Source organism: Sciurus carolinensis, chromosome 3 (genome assembly GCF_902686445.1).
Source record: "Sciurus carolinensis chromosome 3, mSciCar1.2, whole genome shotgun sequence".
NCBI lineage: Eukaryota > Metazoa > Chordata > Mammalia > Rodentia > Sciuridae > Sciurus > Sciurus carolinensis.
Window position 1 is genome coordinate 54,621,758 of NC_062215.1, and position 20,983 is coordinate 54,642,740.

Sequence of the window (20,983 nt, forward strand, 5' to 3'; positions counted from 1 at the left end):
TTGAATCCAGCACGTACACAGCACATAGGTTACTTGAAGGGTAAGGTTATTATATCCCAAAAAAATCCACAATTATCACTTGGTATTCTTGGTATTTTTATGGTTCCTGGTTCCCGCTTATCAGTTCCTGATTGTTCAGGCACTCCCTGGGACCCGATGATCTATGCTTTCCCAACCGCCCTATTCTTTCTTAACCTAGTTATCAGTTTAACGACCTCCAGGTAGGCCGTGCAACCTTCCCAGGGAGGGGGTTTGGTAGAGTGTCCTAGGTCATGGGTTTAAGACAAAGAGCTGGGGCCTTTCATTTCCCCCCTTTTTCTTTATCATGGATAGAATCTTATATCCATTTGTTCATTCCGCCTCGGTTATGGAGAGTATTCATCAGTCTGCTTAATCATTTGGTACTGTTGAGTAAGGACCATAGTCTGGATCGTGGAAAGTCGATCCTTCATAAACTGTACTAGTCTGTTCAAGATGCAGGGCCCGAAGGTGAAGATTAGTATTAAAATTATCAGAGGGCCAGCTATAGTAGATAGCAAGGTAGTCAACCAGGGAGACTTACTAAACCAATGTTCAAACCATCCTTGTTGTGTCTCAAGTTCTCTCTGCCGTTTGGCTAATCTTTCTGTTACCTTTTCCATGGTTTCTCTGACTACTCCTGTATGATCTGCATAAAAGCAACACTGTTCTTTTAGGGCTACACAGAGGCCTCCTTCTTGCAAGAACAATAGATCTAGTCCTCTTCTGTTCTGCAGCACAACCTCAGAGAGGGAAGTAAGAGATTTCTCCAGGGCTGTAATAGATTTTGCCATAGCAGTTAGGTCCTCATTCATGGCGGCTTGTAGATATAAGTATTGATTTCCCTGTATTATTGCAGCTGTTCCTGTACCGATTCCTGCAGCAATTCCCCCTACTCCTAGCAACAGAGCTATGGTCAGGCTAATGGGTTCCCGGGGGTACCTCTTTTGGCCTTCTAAGTGACTCAGAACATACTCTGATTGTAAATAGGATATCCTAGGCCACAGTTGAACTAATACACAGAAATCGGTTGTGACATTTAAAACGGCAGTGGACACACAAGGGGTTAGTCCAGTGTTGCATGCCCAGTAGGTCCCGCTAGGTCCCCAGATATATTGATGGCCGTCCTGAGTTGGGAGGGTCTGATTACAAAGGGAGTAATGTGACCTAGGTACCTTGCCTATACATAGGCCTTGCCCACTGACTTCAGGGATTGTAAGTTTAGAGCTAGGTAGGGAGGAACACTTGCTATTAGGGGTACTACTATTCGTCCAGCCAGCTGTGGTGGCGATTCCCTCGTAATAAGGTGGGCTAGAGGCTAGACATAACCAACAGTCTAGGGTTTTGTCTGGACTGGTGGAATTGAGGGCTTGAAACGCTCCTTGGACTAGGCACAACAGCCGATCCCCAGTGCCCAGAGGAGGAGATTCAACAAAGGGGCTTCTGGGAAGGACGCTATCTGATGGTGTGGACGCAGGGCTAGTAGGTGGGGGTACGGTCTTGGAGGGTTCTTTCGATTCAGGGACTGAGGGTACCCGCTGGTCTCCAAGAACCAAATTGGGGCCTACTGGGGTTTTTGTTTCTTTTGCTTCTACCTGAATTCGGAATAGGAGCCCTGGATCGCCTTGCGGAGTGTGTAGGCGAACTCCCCATAAATATCCTTGGAGCCATGCTATTTGTTTTTTTTCTTCCTGGGTAAATCTGATAGTTACATTAGATTCACCTGGGGTTGTTTCTGAAAATTGCACGTAGTCACTTCTAGGTTTTCCCTTGAGCCAATACCCATTTGAACTAGTTTCACAACCCCATGAGGCACAATAGTAGGCTTCTGGCCCCCCACATTGGTAGGTTCTGGTGCGCCCAGGGCAAAAATACCAAGATCGGAATCTGCAGGGTGGATAGGAGTCCCCTTTGGTTTTCTGAGTGTGTTCCCAAGATCCTTCAGCTAACTTACAGAGATCGAAAGTTAAGTCCGGCCACCAGGTGTTTAGGGCATGATGCCCTTGAGCCAGGACTAATTTCTTTCCAGTTTCAATATTGTGAATAGACCAAACTAGATTTCTGGATACATGCGGACTGCCATAGGGCATCACAGGAAACAAAGCTAAGATAATTAACAACGTGAAAGTCTTATCTTTAGCGGATTTTGGGTGCGTCGTAACCTCCATGTTGATTCCTGGGGTGTCGGGGCGGAGTCTTGTGGATGTGCCGCTTTCGCGTGGGCTGCGTGGATCCAGGCTGCAATGCCGTCTACCTTGATGGCGGTAGGGGTGGTCAGCAAGACGGTGTAAGGTCCTTTCCAGCAAGGTTCAAGGTTTTTGCTCTGATGTCTCCGGACCCAGACGGTGTCTCCTATCTTGAAGGAGTGTGGCACTGTTGGTTTCTCCAGCTGTTCCTTATAGGCTGCCGCTAGGGGCTTCCAGACTTCATTTTGGACTAACTGCAATGCACGCAAATGGGTCTGCAGGGTGGGGGTGAATAGAGCAGAAATCTCAGTTTCATAGAAATTGACAGCGGGTGGTGGGGCACCATACAGAATTTCAAAGGGGGTTAGTCCTTGAGGGCCAGGGGTGTTCCTGGCCCTGTACAAAGCTAAAGGCAGGAGTTGCACCCAGTCTCTAGTGCCAGTTTCAAGCGTTAATTTGGTTAAAGTCTCCTTGATAGTTCTATTCATTCTTTCTACCTGCCCTGAGCTTTGGGGTCGGTAAGCACAATGTAATTTCCAATTAATCCCCAATGTACTGGCCACTAACTGACTTACCTGGGAGGTGAAGGCAGGCCCGTTATCTGAACCAATGGCCCCAGGTACACCATACCTTGGAAAGATTTCTTCCAGTAGCTTCTTTGCTACGACTTTAGCAGTCTCATGCCGAGTGGGATATGCTTCTACCCATCCTGAAAAAGTGTCTACAAAAACTAAAAGATACCTGTATCCATACATACCAGGCTTGATTTCTGTGAAGTCGACTTCCCAACTGGTTCCAGGCTTGTGCCCTCTGGCCCGGATTCCAATCCCAAATTTTATTTTACCTGCGTTAACCTGAGCACAAGCTTGACAATTTCTCACGACTTGCCTGATGATTGAGTCTCTGTGGGGCAGGTATAGATTTCCTTCTCCATGATCCAAGAGGGTTCTCATCTTTTTAGCTCCCAAATGAGTAAGTCAGTGCAAGGACCTTATTATTTCTTTGGTGTGTTTGATAGGCATTACAGTTTTTCCCTGGTATTCCCATGTGCCTTCAGCCGGGTTATAGGTGGCCTCTAGGTGTTGCACAATGTCCAAATCTGGGTCCTCATAGACCCAGTGTTCATCGAAGTCCTCAGGCGACTTCTTAACCTTTTGTGGCAATAGGGTGGTCACTAGGAGTTGTGGTCCTAGAGCCGCATTTCTTGCAGTTTCGTCTGCCAGCCTGTTCCCTTTTGCCTCCGGGTGATCCCCCTTCTGGTGACCGGGACAGTGTACTATGCTTAGTTTCTTTGGCAAGAACAAGGCTTTTAGTAAGGCTAAAATTTCAGTTTTATTTTTGATCTCCTTTCCATCTGAAGTTAGCAATCCTCGCCGTCGATAAATTTCTCCATGAATGTGGGCGGTGGCAAAGGCATACCTACTGTCTGTATACACATTGAGTTTCTTTCCTTCAGCTAGTTTTAATGCCTGTGTTAAGGCTATCAATTCTGCCCGCTGAGCTGAAGTTCCTCCCGGTAGTGCACTTGCCCAAATTACCTCTGACTCGGTGGTGATAGCTGCTCCCGCCCGTCGTTCCCCATCAAGTAGATAACTGCTTCCATCAGTGTACCATACCAGCTCTGCGTCCTTCATAGGTTGATCTGTGAGATCTGGTCTGGTTCCTTGGGTTTCTGCAAGAATCTGCTGGCAGTTATGGGGGGTAGGTCCTCCTGGAAGGGGCAGGAGTGTTGCTGGGTTTAAGGTGACAACGGGGCCGAATTGGATTCGGTCCGTGTCCAGCAGCAGAGATTGGTAGTGGGTGAGCCGGGCATTAGAAATCCAGCGGTCGGGAGGTTGACGAATAATGGCCTCGATGGTATGGGGTGTTAGTAAAGTTAATGGCTGTCCCAGAGTCAATTTGGTGGCATCTTTAATTAGGATGGCGACTGCCGCCACCATCCGAAGGCAAGGGGGCCATCCTGATGCTACAGGATCCAATTTCTTGGACAAGTAGACTATAGGACGCCTCCAAGGTCCTAATTTTTGGGTTAGGACTCCTTTAGCATAGCCTTGTTTCTCGTCTACAAACAGATCAAAGGGTCTGGTGACATCTGGCAGACCCAAGGCAGGGGCAGACAGGAGGGCCAATTTAATTTGATCAAATGCCATCTGATGTTCCTCAGTCCAAGTAAATGGGTTGTTTTGTTTTGTCAGTGGGTACAAAGGGGCTGCAATTTCCGCGAACCCAGGAATCCATAGTCTGCAAAATCCTGCAGTCCCTAGAAATTCCCGCAGCTGCTTGGGGTTCTTGGGGACTGGGATGCTTGAAATAGTCTCTTTTCTGGCTGGGGTCAGCCACCTTTGGCCATCACGTAGCTCATAGCCAAGGTAAGTAACTTTGGTTTGACAAATTTGTGCCTTTTTGGCTGATGCCCGGTACCCTAGTTGCCCTAGGGTTTGCAATAACGCTTTCGTTCCTTCCAGGCATTCCTCCTCAGAGGTAGCTGCCAATAAGATGTCATCCACATATTGGAGCATTATTAAGGAGGGGTGTCTTACCCGGAAGTCGGCCAAGTCCTGGTGTAAAGCCTCGTCAAAGAGTGTCGGGCTGTTCTTGAATCCCTGCGGTAGTCTGGTCCAGGTCAGCTGCCCAGAGAGCCCCTTCTCAGGATCCCTCCATTCAAATGCAAAGAGGGCCTGGCTTTGGGGGCTTAACCTTAGGCAGAAGAATGCGTCCTTTAAATCCAATACTGTGTACCAGGTGTGAGTGGGAGGCAGGGTGCTCAGGAGGTTGTAGGGATTAGGCACCGTGGGGTGAATATCTTCTACCCTTTTATTTACTTCTCTTAAGTCCTGAACTGGCCGGTAATCTTTAGTCCCGGGCTTCTTAACTGGGAGTAAGGGGGTATTCCAGGGCGATCGACAAGGGGTTAGATTGCCTTGGTCTAAGAGCCGCTGGATGTGTGGCTTAATGCCCTGGTAAGCCTCCATTGACATGGGGTACTGCTTGATGTTAATAGGGGAGGCAGTAGTCTTAAGTGGAATCACTATAGGGGGCTGGCGTATTGCCATCCCCACTTCCCCGGTTTCTGCCCAAGCTTCTGGGTAAGTAGTAATCCAATAGTCCATGTTCCGATCGGGTTGTGGGGTGCTATCAAATAGTCGGTACTCATCTTCCAATTTAAAGGTTAGTATATGTAAAGGAGCCCCGTTTGGTCCGCTGACTGAGGCTTTCCCATTTTCAAAATGAATTTGGGTTTTCAATTTAGTTAGTAAGTCTCTTCCTAGTAGTGGGTATGGACAGTCAGGTACATGTAAGAATGAGTGGGAGACTTTACCTGAGGCAAGATGCACTTCTCTTTTGGTGGTCCATCGGTAAGATTTGCACCCGGTGGCTCCTTGGACCCATGTGGTCTTGCTGCTCAAGGGCCCTGGAGCTTGGGTTAGTACCGAATGTTGGGCTCCGGTGTCTACTAGGAAAGTAATCGGTTGCTCCCCCACTCGAAGAGTTACCCGGGGCTCAGGGGGGAGCTCCTGGCCCTGACGCCCCTAATCTTCATCATCTAAAGCCAGCAATTGGGGGCTCGGTTTGGGTACTTCCTTAAGTTGGGAAGCCTTTTTGGGTTCTTTGGACAGTCCTTAACCCAGTGTCCTTTTTCCTTGCAGTAGGCACATTGGTCATGCTCTACGAGGGGCCTGCTTCGCCCTTTTTCCTTTCCTAGCCTATTCTCCTTTAGTTCTGCCTGCGCGACCGTGGCCAGTATTTTACTTAATTCTTTATTTCTCTTTTGATCTCTTTCCCTTTCCCTTCTATCTAATTCCTCTTTGTATCTCATCTCTCTTTCCTCTTGCACTTTCCTAATTCTTTCTTCCCTTTCTTCTGGAGTTTCCCTCTTATTAAAAATCCTTTCTGCTTCCTTCAGTAAATCTGCCAAGGAATAGTCCTGCAGATTATCCAACCTTTGTAACTTGCTTCTTATATCTGGGGCTGATTGCCAGATAAATGCCATGGAGACGTTACCTTTCTGCTCCTCACTATCTGGATCGAAGGGAGTGAATCTTCGATAAGCCTCTTTCAACCTTTCTAGAAATGCGGTCGGGGTTTCTTCCGCCCGTTGAATAGTCTGTCTTACCTGGGCCAAATTAGTGGGCCGTCGCCCTGCTCCATGGAGACCCGCTATAAGCAACTGGCGATAGAGACGTAGGTGGTTCCTACCTTCATCAGTGCTATAGTCCCAATCTGGTCGGGTCAAAGGAAAGGCTTCATTGATCAGGTTTGGTAGTTGAGTGGGACGCCCATTATCCCCTGGAACATTTTTTCGAGCCTCCAGTAACACTTTTTGTTTCTCCTCAGAGGTGAGGAGAGTCTGGAGAAGTTGCTGACAATCATCCCAGGTTGGCTGGTGGGTCACTAGAACAGACTCAATCAGAGAAATCAAGGCAACTGGGTCACTAGAGAAAGGAGGGTTATGAGCCTTCCAATTATAAAGATCAGAGGCGGAGAATGGCCAATACTGGTATGGACTATTAGGGCCCCCTGTCTGGCGCAAGGGGAAGGCTTTTGAAGTTTTCCCCAGATTTGGGGGTTCTCGGCGTCCCCGGAGTCGCCCCACCATGGGGGATGGGTCTGGAGGGGCACCGGCGACAGGTGATTCTTCCTCTTCTTCGGAGGAATCTGAATGGGGAGCTGGAAGAGGTTGGGGTGGATAGGGTGGGGGTTCCTCTGTCATCAGGTCCATCAGGGTGGATTCATCGGGTGGAAGGATCGTTCGCGACTTTGACCTGCTTGAGGCTGGGGGTTTAGACTTATCTAATATAGGGTACAACCTAGAACTTTGGGTAGATGGTGCCGGAATGGGAGCAAGGGGTGCAGATGGGAGAGGTGAGGGGCTTAGAGGAGAAGGGGGAGAGGGCTTAAGTGAGGAGAAAGGGGTGACCCATGGGGGTGGGTTAGAGACTAGATTTTCCCAAGTCACGATGTAGGGGACTTGATCTGGGTGTCCTCTGGGTCCTAGAATGAAAAACTTGGGATTTGACCTGTGAAATAAGATCAAGGTTAAAGGTTCCTTCTTTGGGCCAACCGACATTGAAAGCTGGCCATTCAGAGGAGCAGAGTGCTATCCATTTTTTCTTTGTAATCTCGACCGACATGTTGTTGGCTCGGCTCCGGACATCCTGCCAATGGTCGAGAGTGAGACTTAGAGGGGTTACCATGGATTGCCCCATCTTTGCCTCAGGATGTAAAAGGAGGTAAAGAAAAGTACACAACAAGACAAAGACAAAACCACAAAAGACAATCGCTGCGCGCTTTCGACACAAGCCGAAAGTATCTAAGGGTGCCAACGAACTGGGGAGTTCTTGGCCAAATCTCAAAACGGTGTATCCTTCGGAGACACCTGAGGCCCCGAAAAATCGGGCGCCCGGGATCCCTGGGACGTCTCCCAGGGTGGCAGGGGAGAAGTCAGAGTTCGTCAACTCCTTCTCAGGCTGCCCAAAAATACAAATGGAACACGCGTGCCCCTACAAAGTACTATCGCTGCGCTTCAAGACAGAAAGACAGAACAACTACACAAACCAAGACAGACAAGAACAAAAAAAAAATTTTTGTGCTGGCCAGCTTACCTCCCAGAGTACTTTCGGCCGTTCCTCGGACAGGGGTCCGGGGTGATCTCGTCTGATCTCGGTGGGACCTCCAAATGAAAGACCCTAAGCCCCCCTGTCCAAGGAAGAACTCACGTAATCACTGGCTGCAAAAGCAAGAGGCAGTTTATTGGTTACACAGGCGCCTGCGGGTGCGCAGCAAAACCTCAGCCGGAGCTTCGGTTATGTGGCACACCGGGCTTTTTGGGGTACAGGTTTTTATAGGGTAAAGGGGCAGGTTTCGCGCGCGCGGTAAGCAACAGGTTTCCTATTGGTTATTTTGAATCCAGCACGTACACAGCACATAGGTTACTTGAAGGGTAAGGTTATTATATCCCAAAAAAATCCACAATTATCACTTGGTATTCTTGGTATTTTTATGGTTCCTGGTTCCCGCTTATCAGTTCCTGATTGTTCAGGCACTCCCTGGGACCCGATGATCTATGCTTTCCCAACCGCCCTATTCTTTCTTAACCTAGTTATCAGTTTAACGACCTCCAGGTAGGCCGTGCAACCTTCCCGGGGGGGGGTTTGGTAGAGTGTCCTAGGTCATGGGTTTAAGACAAAGAGCTGGGGCCTTTCAAGTGCATTTCCTGAAAACAATGTTTTTGTTTCTTAGAGGTAGACTGCAACCGTTATAAAGAAAACTAGGGCTGTGGTTGTAGCTTAGTGACACAGAGCACTTGCCTAGCACGTGTGAGGCACTGAATTCTATCCTCAACATCTCATAAAAATAAGTAAATAAAATAAGTAAATAAAATAAAGGTATAAAAAATACAATAACATTAAAAAAATAGAAAACAATAATCCCCTGATTTGGGGCATGAGTTTTCAAAACCATTTAGGTGACAAAACAGTAGTTGTTTCAAAATGATGATTTTCATTATTTATAGGTATTTAGTCAATGTCATAGCTATCTTCAGGCACAATGTAACTCAAGATGGAAATTATCTTCTTTCTTTCTTCTCTCTCTCTTCACTACTGGAGATTGAATCCAGAGGTCCCCTACCACTGAACTATACCACCCTAGCCCTTTTTATTTTGAGACAAGGTCTCACTAAATTGCCAAGGCTATCCTCAAACTTACTGTCCTCCTGTCTCTACCTCCTGAGTTGCTGGGATTACAGGAGTGGGCCACTATACCTGGCTATATCACATTTCTAAGTGCTACTAAATCAATAAATACGTAGGTCACTGACTTGGGATTTACAATGGGGGTAGGATACATGCAAAGGTCCTGTGAAATCTTGACATATTTAGTCTGTCATCCAAAATGATAACAATTTCCTTGACAGAAAACATGGCTTTAGTACATGTGCCCAATTTAAAGTCTCAATCAAATTATAAGTGTCCAGGGAAACTTAATTTTTCTTGTTATTGTTGTGTAGACTTTCCATTAATATTCAACATTTGATAAGTGTTTACTAAGTGCTTACCATCTACCAGTGTTTGTGCTGGACAGTGGGAACATAGCGATGAGACAAACAAGTTCCACTCCAGAGGAATCCCCAGGTTAGGGGAAGAGGGGGAAGAAAGTCACCAGGCAATTATAATGCAAAGGGAAAAGCCTTTCCATGGAACTAAATACAGGGAGCTGTGAGAGCCCAGAGGAGTTTGCTCATTTACTCAATTCAATTGATCGATTTATTTATTGAGCACCCACAATATGCTAGAACAGGGAAAACAATGGAGGAAAGAAAGACACAGTTTCTATCCTCATGTTATTTTCAGTCAAGTGGAAGAGAAAGACAAATGAACAGATCATTATGGGTGCTAATGTTGTAAGAGGAAAGCACCTAAGAAGCCACCTGACCCAGATTTGGGGTGATGAAGAAAGGGTATCTAAGATGAAATAGGAAGGACTGGAAGGTGGGGAAGAACATTCCATACAACAGGAACAGTGCTGTGCACAGGCACAAGGACAAGAGAAACCATGGCAAAGGTCATTTCAAATGATCAGAACAAAAAATTGGGGCAGAGTGAAAATTGCAAGGAGGTGGGGAAAAGGGGGTTGGCAGAAAATAACCAGTAACCAGATCCTGATAAATCTTGCAAACCATGTTAAGGAGTTTGGGCTTATTCTGAGGTTAAGGGGCAAAGAGCAGATTTAAGCAAGAAAATGTAGATGTTCACTTTGGAAAATCATTGACTTCTATGTAGCAAATGGTTTGGAGGGTGAGAGGCCAGAGGCAGGAGAACTGTAGAAAGCTGATAAATTCTCTTGGCATGTACTGGCAATGGCCTGACTTCAGAATGGTGATAGACATTATGGACTGATTGAGAGTATTTGGGAGGCACAATCAATGGAAGGTGCAGAATGTTGTAAACAAAAGGTAGAGGAGAAGGATGCTGATTTTTGACATCAGCAACCAAGAAGACAATAGAGCACAAAAAGTTTGGACTTAGGGGTAGGTGATCAGTTCCTTTTGGCATATATTGAACTTGAGGGTTGAACTGCAGGATAATCAGATGGATAGGCAACCCAGATGCAGGCAACCCAGGAGATAGATAGATAGAGAGAGAGAGAGAGAGAGAGAGAGAGAGAGAGAGAGAGAGAGAGAGAGAGCGCTCAACCAGAATCTGCAATTTGTAAGTCATCATAATGAAGGAGGACATGGAGCTCATGGACAATGGTTGAGACCACTCATGAGTGTTTGGAGGGAGATGAGAACAGGAATGGGGAAAAGAACCCTGAGGAAGGCCAGCATGGAAAAGAAAGAGCAATTATGAAAGTTATGGTGGGTCAGGTGCAGAGGCACATGTCCATAATCCAGGTACTCGGGAGGTGGAGGCAGTAGGATTGCAAGGTCAAGGCCAGCCTGGGCAACTTGGCAAGTATAAAATGTAAAATAAAATAAATAAAACTGGCTGGGAATATAGCTCAGTGGAAGAGTACCCCTGGGTTCAATCCCCAAAACCAGGGAAAAAATAACAAATTATGGATGGGGTGTTAAGTCCCCTAAACTCTTATCTTGAATATGCCATTGTTCAGTGATGGTGACCTATGATTTTTCTTGGGAGGATCTATTTTTCCTGTAGTACCCTCAGCACACCTATTGCAAAGTGACACCTCTAGGTGTAAATGAGAAGATAACTTCTGTCCTTGGTTGATTGTTCTAAGGTCACCTGAGAGCACAGGAGAAAACCTAGGTAAGAACTTGATTCTCTATGGGCAGTGGCCTATATCTTATATAGATATGGGGACTTGGGATGTGGTGGGTATAGGTGGCAAAGTTTCTCAAAAATATAGTGCAGGGCTGGGGATATGGCTCAGTTGGTAGAGTGCTTGTCTTGCAAGCACAAGGCCCTGGGTTCAATCCCCAGCACTGAGAAAAAGAAAAAATATGGTGTACTCCTTGCCCTTAAAAACTTGTAAAGCATGAAGTGATGACTTCCATACAAGGGTGCTTGGCTGTAACAACCACCCACAGCCTCTCAGTGCAGAGGGTGGATAGGGTGGAAGGAAGGAAGACCTGTGTTCTTGGCAAGGGTCTACCTAGGGATTAGGGCCTGGGAAGCTCTGCATGATCAAATACCAAGACATAAGATCACAGAGAACCATGTAAACCAAGGGAACAAAAGAGGAATGTTGATAAATGAGACATTTGTTAGAGATGTGAACTTGGAACCCAGTAGTGGTACACCCCATGGATACTTCCCTAACAGAAGCACAAAGGCTGACCCTCCTGGTCCACAGGGCCAAGCATTGTGTCTGTCCTCTGGCTGCAGTCATTGGATCGCTGAGGTGGCTTCATCTAAGGTTCAGGAAGTGCTTTTCTTATAGAGCTTCATAAAATAACAACTGGCTTTCAGGACCTGGGTACTTATTCCAGTTCAGTCATTCTTGATTATTTTAAAATAAGCTCTTTGAACCCTCTTCAGCTTGTCAAAAAGAAGACATGGTTATTTTAGAATGATGGTTTTCACTATTTGCAGGTATTTCAACATCATCATAGTCATCTTCAGGCTCAATGTAGCCCGGGATGGAAACAGTCTTCTTGTTTCTAACTTTATTCACCAATGAGTACATAGCTGATGACTGATTTGGAGTTTCCTGTAGGGCTAAAATAAACGAAAAGGTCCTTACATGCAAAACTATTGTGTATTGATTTATTTTTATTTAAGTAGTTCAGCAGGGTTTCTATGGGTTTTGGTGATCTTCTCACTTCCTGATGGACCAGATCCCCATTTGACAGAGGAAACTCAGACATGACACAGGTCTCAGCATCACCCAAGTGAGTGAATGGCAAATATTGGTCAGACATCCCAATTTCCACATCTCTGACTACGACTGCACTACGTGGGCATGATGAAGCAAATGCTTAGGAAAGCAGAGTAGAGCTGGCAACCAGTTGAATCCATTGGGTATACAGATTCTGATTATCACTAGGTAGTGATACAAACCATATTTCCTTGATGGCGCTTCCCTTCCAATGACTTACACTGTTTCCTAGGACTATCTGTAATTGTTCACATACACACCTCTGCTAAGGGGGAAGGAAATAGCGGTGTTTTCAAAAGGTAGACATAGCAGCAGAATGGCTCCATAGCAAAAGGAAGGATGACTGCTATGATTTGGATATGATTTGGTTCCTGTGTTAGAGGGCTTGGTCCCCATTATAGCAACAGTAAGAGGTGGTGAAGCGTGTAAGGAAAGGGGTCTACTGGGAGATTGTTATTAGCTCCTTCTCTGGTTTCCCGCCTTCCCATGTGCTCTCTTGCTCTTGCACTCCCTCCCACCATATGCCATCTGCCATGATTTGATATAGCTAGGAACACTTTCCCCAGAGTTGGTACCATGATGTTTGGACTTTCAGCCTCCAAAACTGTGAGCTAAATAAACCTCTCTGTTTGGGGGTAAGTTACCCTTTGCCTTAGGTATTTTGTAGTAGTAGTGGAAAATGGACTAATATAATGATTAAACAGCTCGGTTCTACCTGTGATGGGGATTGGAATTCCCTCTATGACAATCTCATCTTTTCCCATTTCATTTCTGAAATGGGTTTATGTTCAGATGCTAGTACTCACTAGCTTTGTGACCACAGGTAAGTCACTTAAGTTCCCTCTGCCTTAGTGTTGTCATCTGTCAAAGGGAAATAACAGAGTTGTTATAAGGATTAAATGAGGTAATGGCTAGAAGCAGTGCTGACACACAGTGCATGCTCAGTAAATATTAGCTAATGTTATTATTTGTCCTTTCAGTCAAAACATTTTTATTAAGTATCTCTTATGCTCCAGGACACTATTCTAGGTGGTGTGTAAACAACGGTGAATAAGACAAGAAAGGCTCCTATTTTCCTCAAGTTTATATTCTGGTGGGGGAAATAGATAATAAACTAACAACAACTAAAGACAATTTTGGATAACTGCTATAAGTTTCATAAAGGAAAGTAGCAGAAGTACTTTGATAGGGTAGTCAGGTGATACCTGAAGGACAAAACAAAGCCAGATATGCAAACAGCTTAAGGAGAACATTTCAGTCAGGGAACCAGGTAAGTTTATGTGACAGGAATAGTTGGTAGTTGCTGGGCACAGTGGTGCATTCCTATAGTTTCAGCAACTCGGGAGGCTGAGGCAGGAGGATTGCAAGTTTGTGGCTAGCCTTAGTCACTTAGTAAAGCCTTAAGCAACTTAGTGAGACCCTGTCTCAAAACAAAAAAATAAAAAGAACCGGGGATGTAATTCAGTGGTAAAGCACCCCTGGGTTCAGTCTCCAGTACCAAAAAATAAAAATGATGAAAAGGAATAACGATAGTCTAAGTTCCTTTTTACTCATGTTCTAAGCTGAGATTTGAACATGAATTTATACATTCACATCAGGGTATCAGGAACATTGGTATTTATTCACCCCACCCTCATACAGTATTTTTGGTACTAGGGATTGAGCTACATTCCCAGTCCTTTTTATTTTTTGAGACAATGTCTCACTAAATTTCCCAGGCTGCCTTCAAATTTGCCATTCTCCTGCCTCAGACTCCTGAGCCACTGGGATTACAGGCATGTGCCTTACTCTGTAACTGGTTGTTCTGGCCTTTTAAAACTTGTTTGTCTCTTTTAAACAGGATGCTTCATCTGCCAATCCTATTGTATGGACTACATATTTGTGTTCCTCCAGAATTCATATGCTGAAGCCCTACCCCACAGTGTGGCTCTATTTGGTCATAAGGATGGGACTCAAAACCAAAAGCATTAATATCTTTATAAGAAGACACCCCAAAGAGCTGGCTGTCTTGCTTTTTTCCCCAGCTCAAGAAAGGCCCATGTGAGTAGTAAGAAAGTAGCAGTCTGCAAGCAGAGAAGAAATACTTACCAGAAACCAATTCAGCCAGTACCCTGAACTGTGGGCAAATAATTTTTCTATTGTTTAAGTCATTTAACCTATGGTATTTATGGCAGCTTGAGTTGATCAAGTCATTTAGATAAATTTGTTATCCTACCCTGAATGAACCTGTTACCAACAAAATATACTTACAGAAATCTCCTGTAAAATGCAAATCCCTGGGTGGCAGAGGGGGTAACTGATCTGGTGACTGATTAAGAACATTCCTGGAGAGACAGAAAGAGAAGGAGTCAGTATTTGGTTTGGATCATTTATAAGAAAGCATCAAGGAAAAATAAATGGGTTGAACATTCAAATCTTAGTCCCTACAAATTGGAAGCATTCCTTCCCTTCCTAGGTCCTACATCCAATTTGCAACTGCCACCCTAAAGAAACCATTTCCTCTGGCCCAGTGAATGACTAAAATTGAGGGCAGAGAATTAAAGCTTTATAACTTAAAGCATGTGGAGCACAACCTCTTGTGTTCAACTGAACTGAATTAGGAGAGGGAGGTGTGCATCAGACGTTTTCCTGAAGGTGAATGCACTCACAAACCAAGAGAGCAATTCCACCACCAAGTCTATAGTCTACCAAAGTGTTCACGTATGTTCACCAAAAAGACATGTATTAGAATGTTCATGGCAGCACTATTCCTAACAGCCCTACTGAATGTCCCTCAGAGGCCCACGGTTAAGACTTGGTTCCCAGCTTGGCGCCATTGGGAGATGATAGAAATATTAAGAGGTGGAACCTAAACTGGACATGACCTATATTAACCTGTGTTCTCCACAGAAAGAGACACATCAAATTAACCATCACACTACCCAAATGTCTCTCAGTAACAGAATGGATAAATCAATCATGGTCTACTCCCACAATGGAATGCTCTATTCCAGGTAGTGGGTACCTTTGGGTTTCACGGTAGAGGAAAGTGTAAGGCAAGCATCTGAGGTGTTGGTAATATTTTATCTTGAACTGGGTGCCAGTCACCTGAATCTGCTCAGTTTGTGGAAATTCACTGAGTTGTATACTTACCCTGTGCACTTTTCTGTACTCATATTATACTTTGATAAGAGGTCTTACCTGTAATACCAGTTTTATTCTTAATAAAAAGTGTTATTTTGGTCATCTAGCTACCTTGTCTTACTCCTTGAGGGGACCAAAATGGGCACAGTAGGGGTTTTATTTGCTGTGCCCCTTGAGCACCAACAAAAGCTATTTTAGAAGAGCATAGAATTTGTTAGAGATAGTGCATATAAGGCAAAGAAGGAGCTCTTCTTGATTGGCTCCTGGGAGATCACAGCTTCCAGCTCTTGGAATATTCTGCTACATGGTTTATGCTCATGATGTGATATATGGTGAATGCTTTTGTTTGCCTGGGACCCTTGGCCATGCTGTGTCAATTTGACTCTTGGAGGGACTGGAGACTGAGTTGCTAACTAGGTCAATCATGTGGGCACTCCATGCCTACTTGACTAGTTCCCAGTAAACCCTGGATAGCAAGGTTCAGGTTAGTGTCTCTGTTGGTGATGCTTCAAATGTGTTATTAAACATTTTTGCTGGTAGAGTTAAGGGTATTCTTAAGACCACTGGGACCAACTGCAGGCTTGTGCCCAGTAGATACCAATCCATGTGTCTTTTTCCTGTGTTGATTTGAATCTGCATACTTTTGCTAGGTTAAAGTGTAACTGTGAGTGTCAGAGCTTCTGGGTCCCATGAGTCCTTCTAGTGAATAATCAAGCCTAAGGATGGCCTTGGAAGCCCCTCATAGATACCACTCATAAATCCCCAAGCACATCACAAAAAACGAAAGTAAAACAAAGAAGCATCTAAAGAGGAGGTATAGACTGGGTAGTGGGCGTAGAACACACAACCCAACCTGCGACCCCTGTCAAAATAGACTTAAGGAGGGAGACCTTGGAGAAAAGGGTGCCAGATGGTGCCCTGTACCCACATGCCCTGACATCTCTTCCTTTAAAGTGGGAGAGTTGGCATGCATGTTTTGCCAGCTCCACAGGAAAAGTGGGCATCTCAGTCACATCAGAACAGTGGTGGAGGGGCAAGGTTAGAAATGAACAGGTGGTTCTCAAAATTAAAAGGCCAGATTTCCCCCCACTTACTCATACATCTTTTCTTCTTCATCTCCTTGGATTTGTTTCAAGGGCTTGGAAATTTTCCATTTCTTGCCTAAGGTGGGGGAAAACCATATTGATTTAGGATGAATTAGTTGAAGTTGTGATTCTAGAGTTTAGAAGTCCTTAGAGACCAATTGGGTCCAGAACATTTGGAAGAAGAACGGCCAAGAGGGAACACAAATAAACTTAGGAACACAAAGGTAATAGGTGATAGAGCTAGAATTTGTTTGAAATGGGGTGATGCTATATTTCCTAGGCTGTCTTTGAACTTGTGATCCCCTTCCCTGAGCCTCCCAAGTAGCTGGGATCACAGGAGTGCACCACTGTGCCCAGCTTGATAGAGTTGAAATTTGAATCCAGGCCATCTGACCTCAGAAGCTGAGACCTAACCCAGTGAGGACAACAACCATAAGGGCTGTTTCTTCATTACCTGGTAACATGCCTGATACTTGGTTGGCACTCAGGAATGCAGGTCATATGATTAACCAAAAGTGGTTGGGAAGAGATGAGATAATGAATGGGAAAGCTGGTTTGTAAACTGTGAAGAGTTACATATATATTAATTATAACTTGTTAGTATGAGTGGTTTAAGATAAAAGAGGGTAGGTAAGGTTTTGTTTAGGGTCATACTTTGGTCTATAACTGAGAATGAAAAGTTTTAAGAAAGTAAATGAATAGAGGACTATGGGGGCCCAGAATGTACTTTTAAAATTTGTGTGTGTGTGTGTGTGTGTGTGTGTGTGTGTTAGTGGGGATTAAACCCAGGGCCTCACATATGCTAGGCAAATACTCTACCACTAAGCTATATCCCCATACCAGAAGACACTTTTTGTATTAAAAATTAATTATTTTAAGGGGTAGAGGAGAAAGACCATTGAACTGTGAGCCCAGCACATCTCAGTTCTAGTCCCACTCTGCCATCAATTCCTATGGCACCTTGAGTAAGGCTCACTCTCCCTCTAAAATTTAATCTTCTTGTTTCTAAAAGGAGATTGAGAAAAATAACAAAACAATTTCACTTTTTACATCGACTTGACTTCAGCACTGGTTGAACAGGAATCTGGGGCTGTGCCCTGATGCCCTAATTATTGAGGGATGTCTGCCTTGGGTGCCCCAGGGGAAGGTGGCTGTACCTCTCAGTGTTTTCACCATCCCTTGCATATTTCTGGTTTAGCTCATTATTTCAAGGGATAAGCTCTCAAGATAATGCACCATTGGTTCAGAATTTCATGACTTTGGAGAGGAAGGGCAAAACTGAAAAGCCAATTGTAGATTATCTAAAGTTAGTGTTAATCCTTAGACGATCACATATTTATGACTGAGGATGCCAAAATCCTCTAAGGAGGAGATAATACCTGAAAAATCAAGAGTATGGACTTGGAGAAGGCAATTATGGTTACCAAACATATTGGTCATGGGTCAAGTCTGTATTTCACTCCCCAAGATAGTTTTTGACATTTTGTAGACCTATATTCCCTTTCAAACTCCAGAGACAAGATGCTGTCATCAGTAGCCACATACCAAAGTCAGAGCTCTTGAGCATATTGTGCCTTAAAACAGATTCTGCTTTCACCCAAATCCTTTGGACTAGAAGGGTCCTTGGAGATTAGTTAGCCTTCTCCTTTTACTATGCATATGGGGGAAATTGAGGCCTAGGGATATAAGTTAGTGGCAGGAATAGACTTCAAATCCAGAAAGCATGACACTTAATTCAAAATTCAGCCATACTTGCCCAGGACTAATCTTCCTGCCCTAAAGGAGCTCTAATACCCTGACATCCATCCACCTGTCCAGATGAGATGACCGTTACCTTGTCTGAGCTGCCACCGACAGACACAGTATAGGATGAGGCCTAGGATCAAAGAGACAACGATGATGGCCACTGCCAAGATGATCCAGAAATAGTTGATCCACAAAATCATTGCAGTGGAATCCTAAGAAGAATGGAGATAGAGAATAATGCACGATTGAAAGGCATTGGTGTAGGGGCTGTGCTCTACCATGTTGTGTAGAGAGGCAGGCATCTGCTTAGGAATAAGATGGCTACTGGTTCATAGTCAAACCCTACATATCAGCAGCTTAGGGGACCTCAGGCAAGTCACTTAACCTTCTTTGAGCCTCAGTGTCTCCATCTGTAATCTGGGAATGACACCGTCTACTACTTTACAAGGCTTTGTGAAGACAATAGACAAGATATGCACCCACTACTTTAGAAACAGTAGACATACTCACACTTCTTATATTGCCAAAATGCAGCAGAAGGGGAAAAGTGCCATTTAAAGTAATAATAATCTTTTTTATATCATAAAGATAATAATTCATAATGGGAAAGAGAATTCTGAGGGCTTTTTTTTTTTTTTGAGGTGGGGGTTAGAAAAATACCTTGGGGAACCCAGAACAGATGGGCACGCAGAGGGGACGGATTCCATTCAACGGGGTTCCCGGCCAGGCTGTGGAGCAGGTGAACGAGCTAAAGAAGGGCAACAAGGCCCTTCAACATCCATGACGAGCTGCAGTGCTACTCTGAGGCAATCAAGTTAGATCCTCAGAACCACATGCTCTACAGCAGTAGATCCGTGGCCTACGCCAAGAGAGGGGACTGCCAGAAGGCTTATGAGGATGGTTGCAAAACCATAGACCTGAAACCTGACTGGACTAAGGGCTATTCACAAAAAGCAGCAGCTCTCGAATTATTAAATCTATTTGAAGAAGCCAAGTGAACCTATGAAGAAGGTTTAAAACATGAAGCAAATAACCCTCAGCTCAAAGAGGGTTTACAGAATATGGAGGCCCAGTTGGCAGAGAGGAAATTCATGAACCCTTTCAACATGCCTAATCTTTATCAGAAGTTGGAAAGTGACCCCAGGATGAGGGCACTGCTTAGCAATCCTACTTACCGGGAACTGATAGAGCGACTGCGAAACAAACCGTCAGACTTGGCCATGAAACTACACGATCCTTGGATCATAACCACTCTTAGTGTCCTTGTAATGTACAAAGCTACTTTCCCTCCCTTTCTGGTGCAGCCATTTTCCCTGCCTCCCAACCACTTGTCAATCTGTGAACATCCTAGCTAGCTATTGGTTCATCAGTCAGCTTGCAAGTATCCTTCTCCATTATTCCCCTGTTAGCCCAGTGGAATTCAACTGCTTCACGGTAGCTACCCCGCCATCTTTTCCCCATGTTTCTCTCTATCCTACTCATTTTCTCTATCCTCCTCGCTTTTCCACTCTCTCTAGTGTACACCCTTTCTTGTTCCCTTTCTTTTCCTCTCATTTTCTCTCTTACCCTGCAGGGAGACACTTTTGTTTGCTTAATAAACTCCCTTATGTGATTTCCCGTGTCCAGCGTGGTTTTCACGGGATTCCTTACAGTCCTCATTGGGGTTGATTTGGGCAGTGTGGATGAGGAAGAAGAGGCTGCAACCCGCCCTCCCCCCCACTGCCTCCTCCTAAAATGGAAACCAAGACAGAGCCGATGGAAGATCTCCCAGAGAATAAGCAGCAGGCACTGAAAGAAAAAGAGCTGGAGGAATGATGCCTATAAGAAGAAAGACTGACACAGCTCTGAAGCATTACAACCAGCCAAGGAGCTGGACCCCACCACTTACATCACCAATCATTAGCGGTATACTTTGTAAAGGGCAACTACAATAAATTCTGGGAGCTTTGTGAGAACGCCATTGAAGTGGGGAGAGTGAACCGAGAAGACTATGGACAGATTGCCAAAGCTTATGCACAAATTGGTAACTCCTACTTCAAAGAGGAAAAGTCCAAGGATGCCATCCATTTCTACAAGAAGTCCCTGGCTGAGCACTGAACCCTGGATGTGCTCAAGACGGGCCAGCCGGCAGAGAAAATCCTGAAGGAGAAAGAGCGGCTGGCCTTCATCAACCCTGACCTGGCATTGGAGGAGAAGAACAAGGGCAATGAATGTTTTCAGAAAGGTACTACCCCCAGGCCATGAAGCACTAAACCGAGGCCATTAAACGGAATCCACGAGATGCCAAACTGTACAGCAATCAAGCTGCTATACAAAACTCCGAGAGTTCCAGCTGGCTCTCAATGACTGCGAGGAATGTATCCAGCTGGAGCCAACTTTTATCAAGGGTTACACGCGGAAAGCAGCTGCCCTGGAAGCCATGAAAGACTACACAAAAGCCATGGATGTGTACCAGAAGGCCCTGGACCTGGACTCCAGCTGTAAGAAGGTGGCAGATGGCCACCAGCGCTGTGTGATAGCGCAGTACAACCGACACCACAGCCCTGAAGACGTGAAGCAATGGGCCATGACCGACCCTGAGGTGCAGCAAATAATGAGCAACCCGGCATGCGGCTGAATATGTGTTTTCCCCACCAAAACTCAGATTGCAGCTTGGTGCCTAATGGGACAGTGTTGAGAGGTGGTGGGACTTTCAAGAGGTGTTTTGGTCAGGAGGAATTCACCCTCATGAAGTGATTAATGCCATCTCATATAAGTGAGCTCTTATGCTTGCAAAACTAGGTTACAGCAAGACTTGCTTCTCTTCTGCATGCACCCAATTCCCTTTCTTCCATGAATCAAATCTCCACAAAGTCCTCACCAGATGCAGCCACCTGACCTTGGACTTCTCAGCCTCCAGAACACTGAACCAAAATAAACCTATTTTCTTTAGAACTTCCAGTCTCAAGTGTTCTCTTATAGCAACAGAAAAATGGACTGAGA

General features: G+C 45.1%; 2 protein-coding genes and 1 pseudogene across 2 annotated transcripts in view; 1 reads left to right on the forward strand and 2 right to left on the reverse strand.

Annotated features, from left to right (window-relative positions):
- Positions 1–252: 252 nt before the first annotated feature.
- Positions 253–7,418, reverse strand: LOC124980240 (uncharacterized). Its single transcript, XM_047545609.1, is given in 3 exon segments — positions 253–5,768; positions 5,801–7,197; positions 7,199–7,418. Coding segments are annotated over 3 exon segments (5,247 nt in total). The 5' UTR covers positions 7,412–7,418; the 3' UTR covers positions 253–2,131.
- A 914-nt stretch (positions 7,419–8,332) lies between these two features.
- Positions 8,333–20,983, reverse strand: part of Scimp (SLP adaptor and CSK interacting membrane protein) — a 34,350-nt gene continuing 21,699 nt past the window's right edge. Inside the window, exons 2-5 of the mRNA XM_047545514.1 lie at positions 18,090–18,213; positions 16,265–16,331; positions 14,298–14,371; positions 8,333–11,887 (exon numbers count right to left, since the gene is read on the reverse strand). Coding sequence (XP_047401470.1) covers positions 11,712–11,887; positions 14,298–14,371; positions 16,265–16,331; positions 18,090–18,201 — 429 coding nt within the window. The 5' untranslated portion in view covers positions 18,202–18,213 and the 3' untranslated portion in view covers positions 8,333–11,711. The remainder of the gene's footprint in view (positions 11,888–14,297; positions 14,372–16,264; positions 16,332–18,089; positions 18,214–20,983) is intronic.
- On the forward strand, positions 18,681–20,618 carry LOC124979367 (stress-induced-phosphoprotein 1-like; annotated as a pseudogene).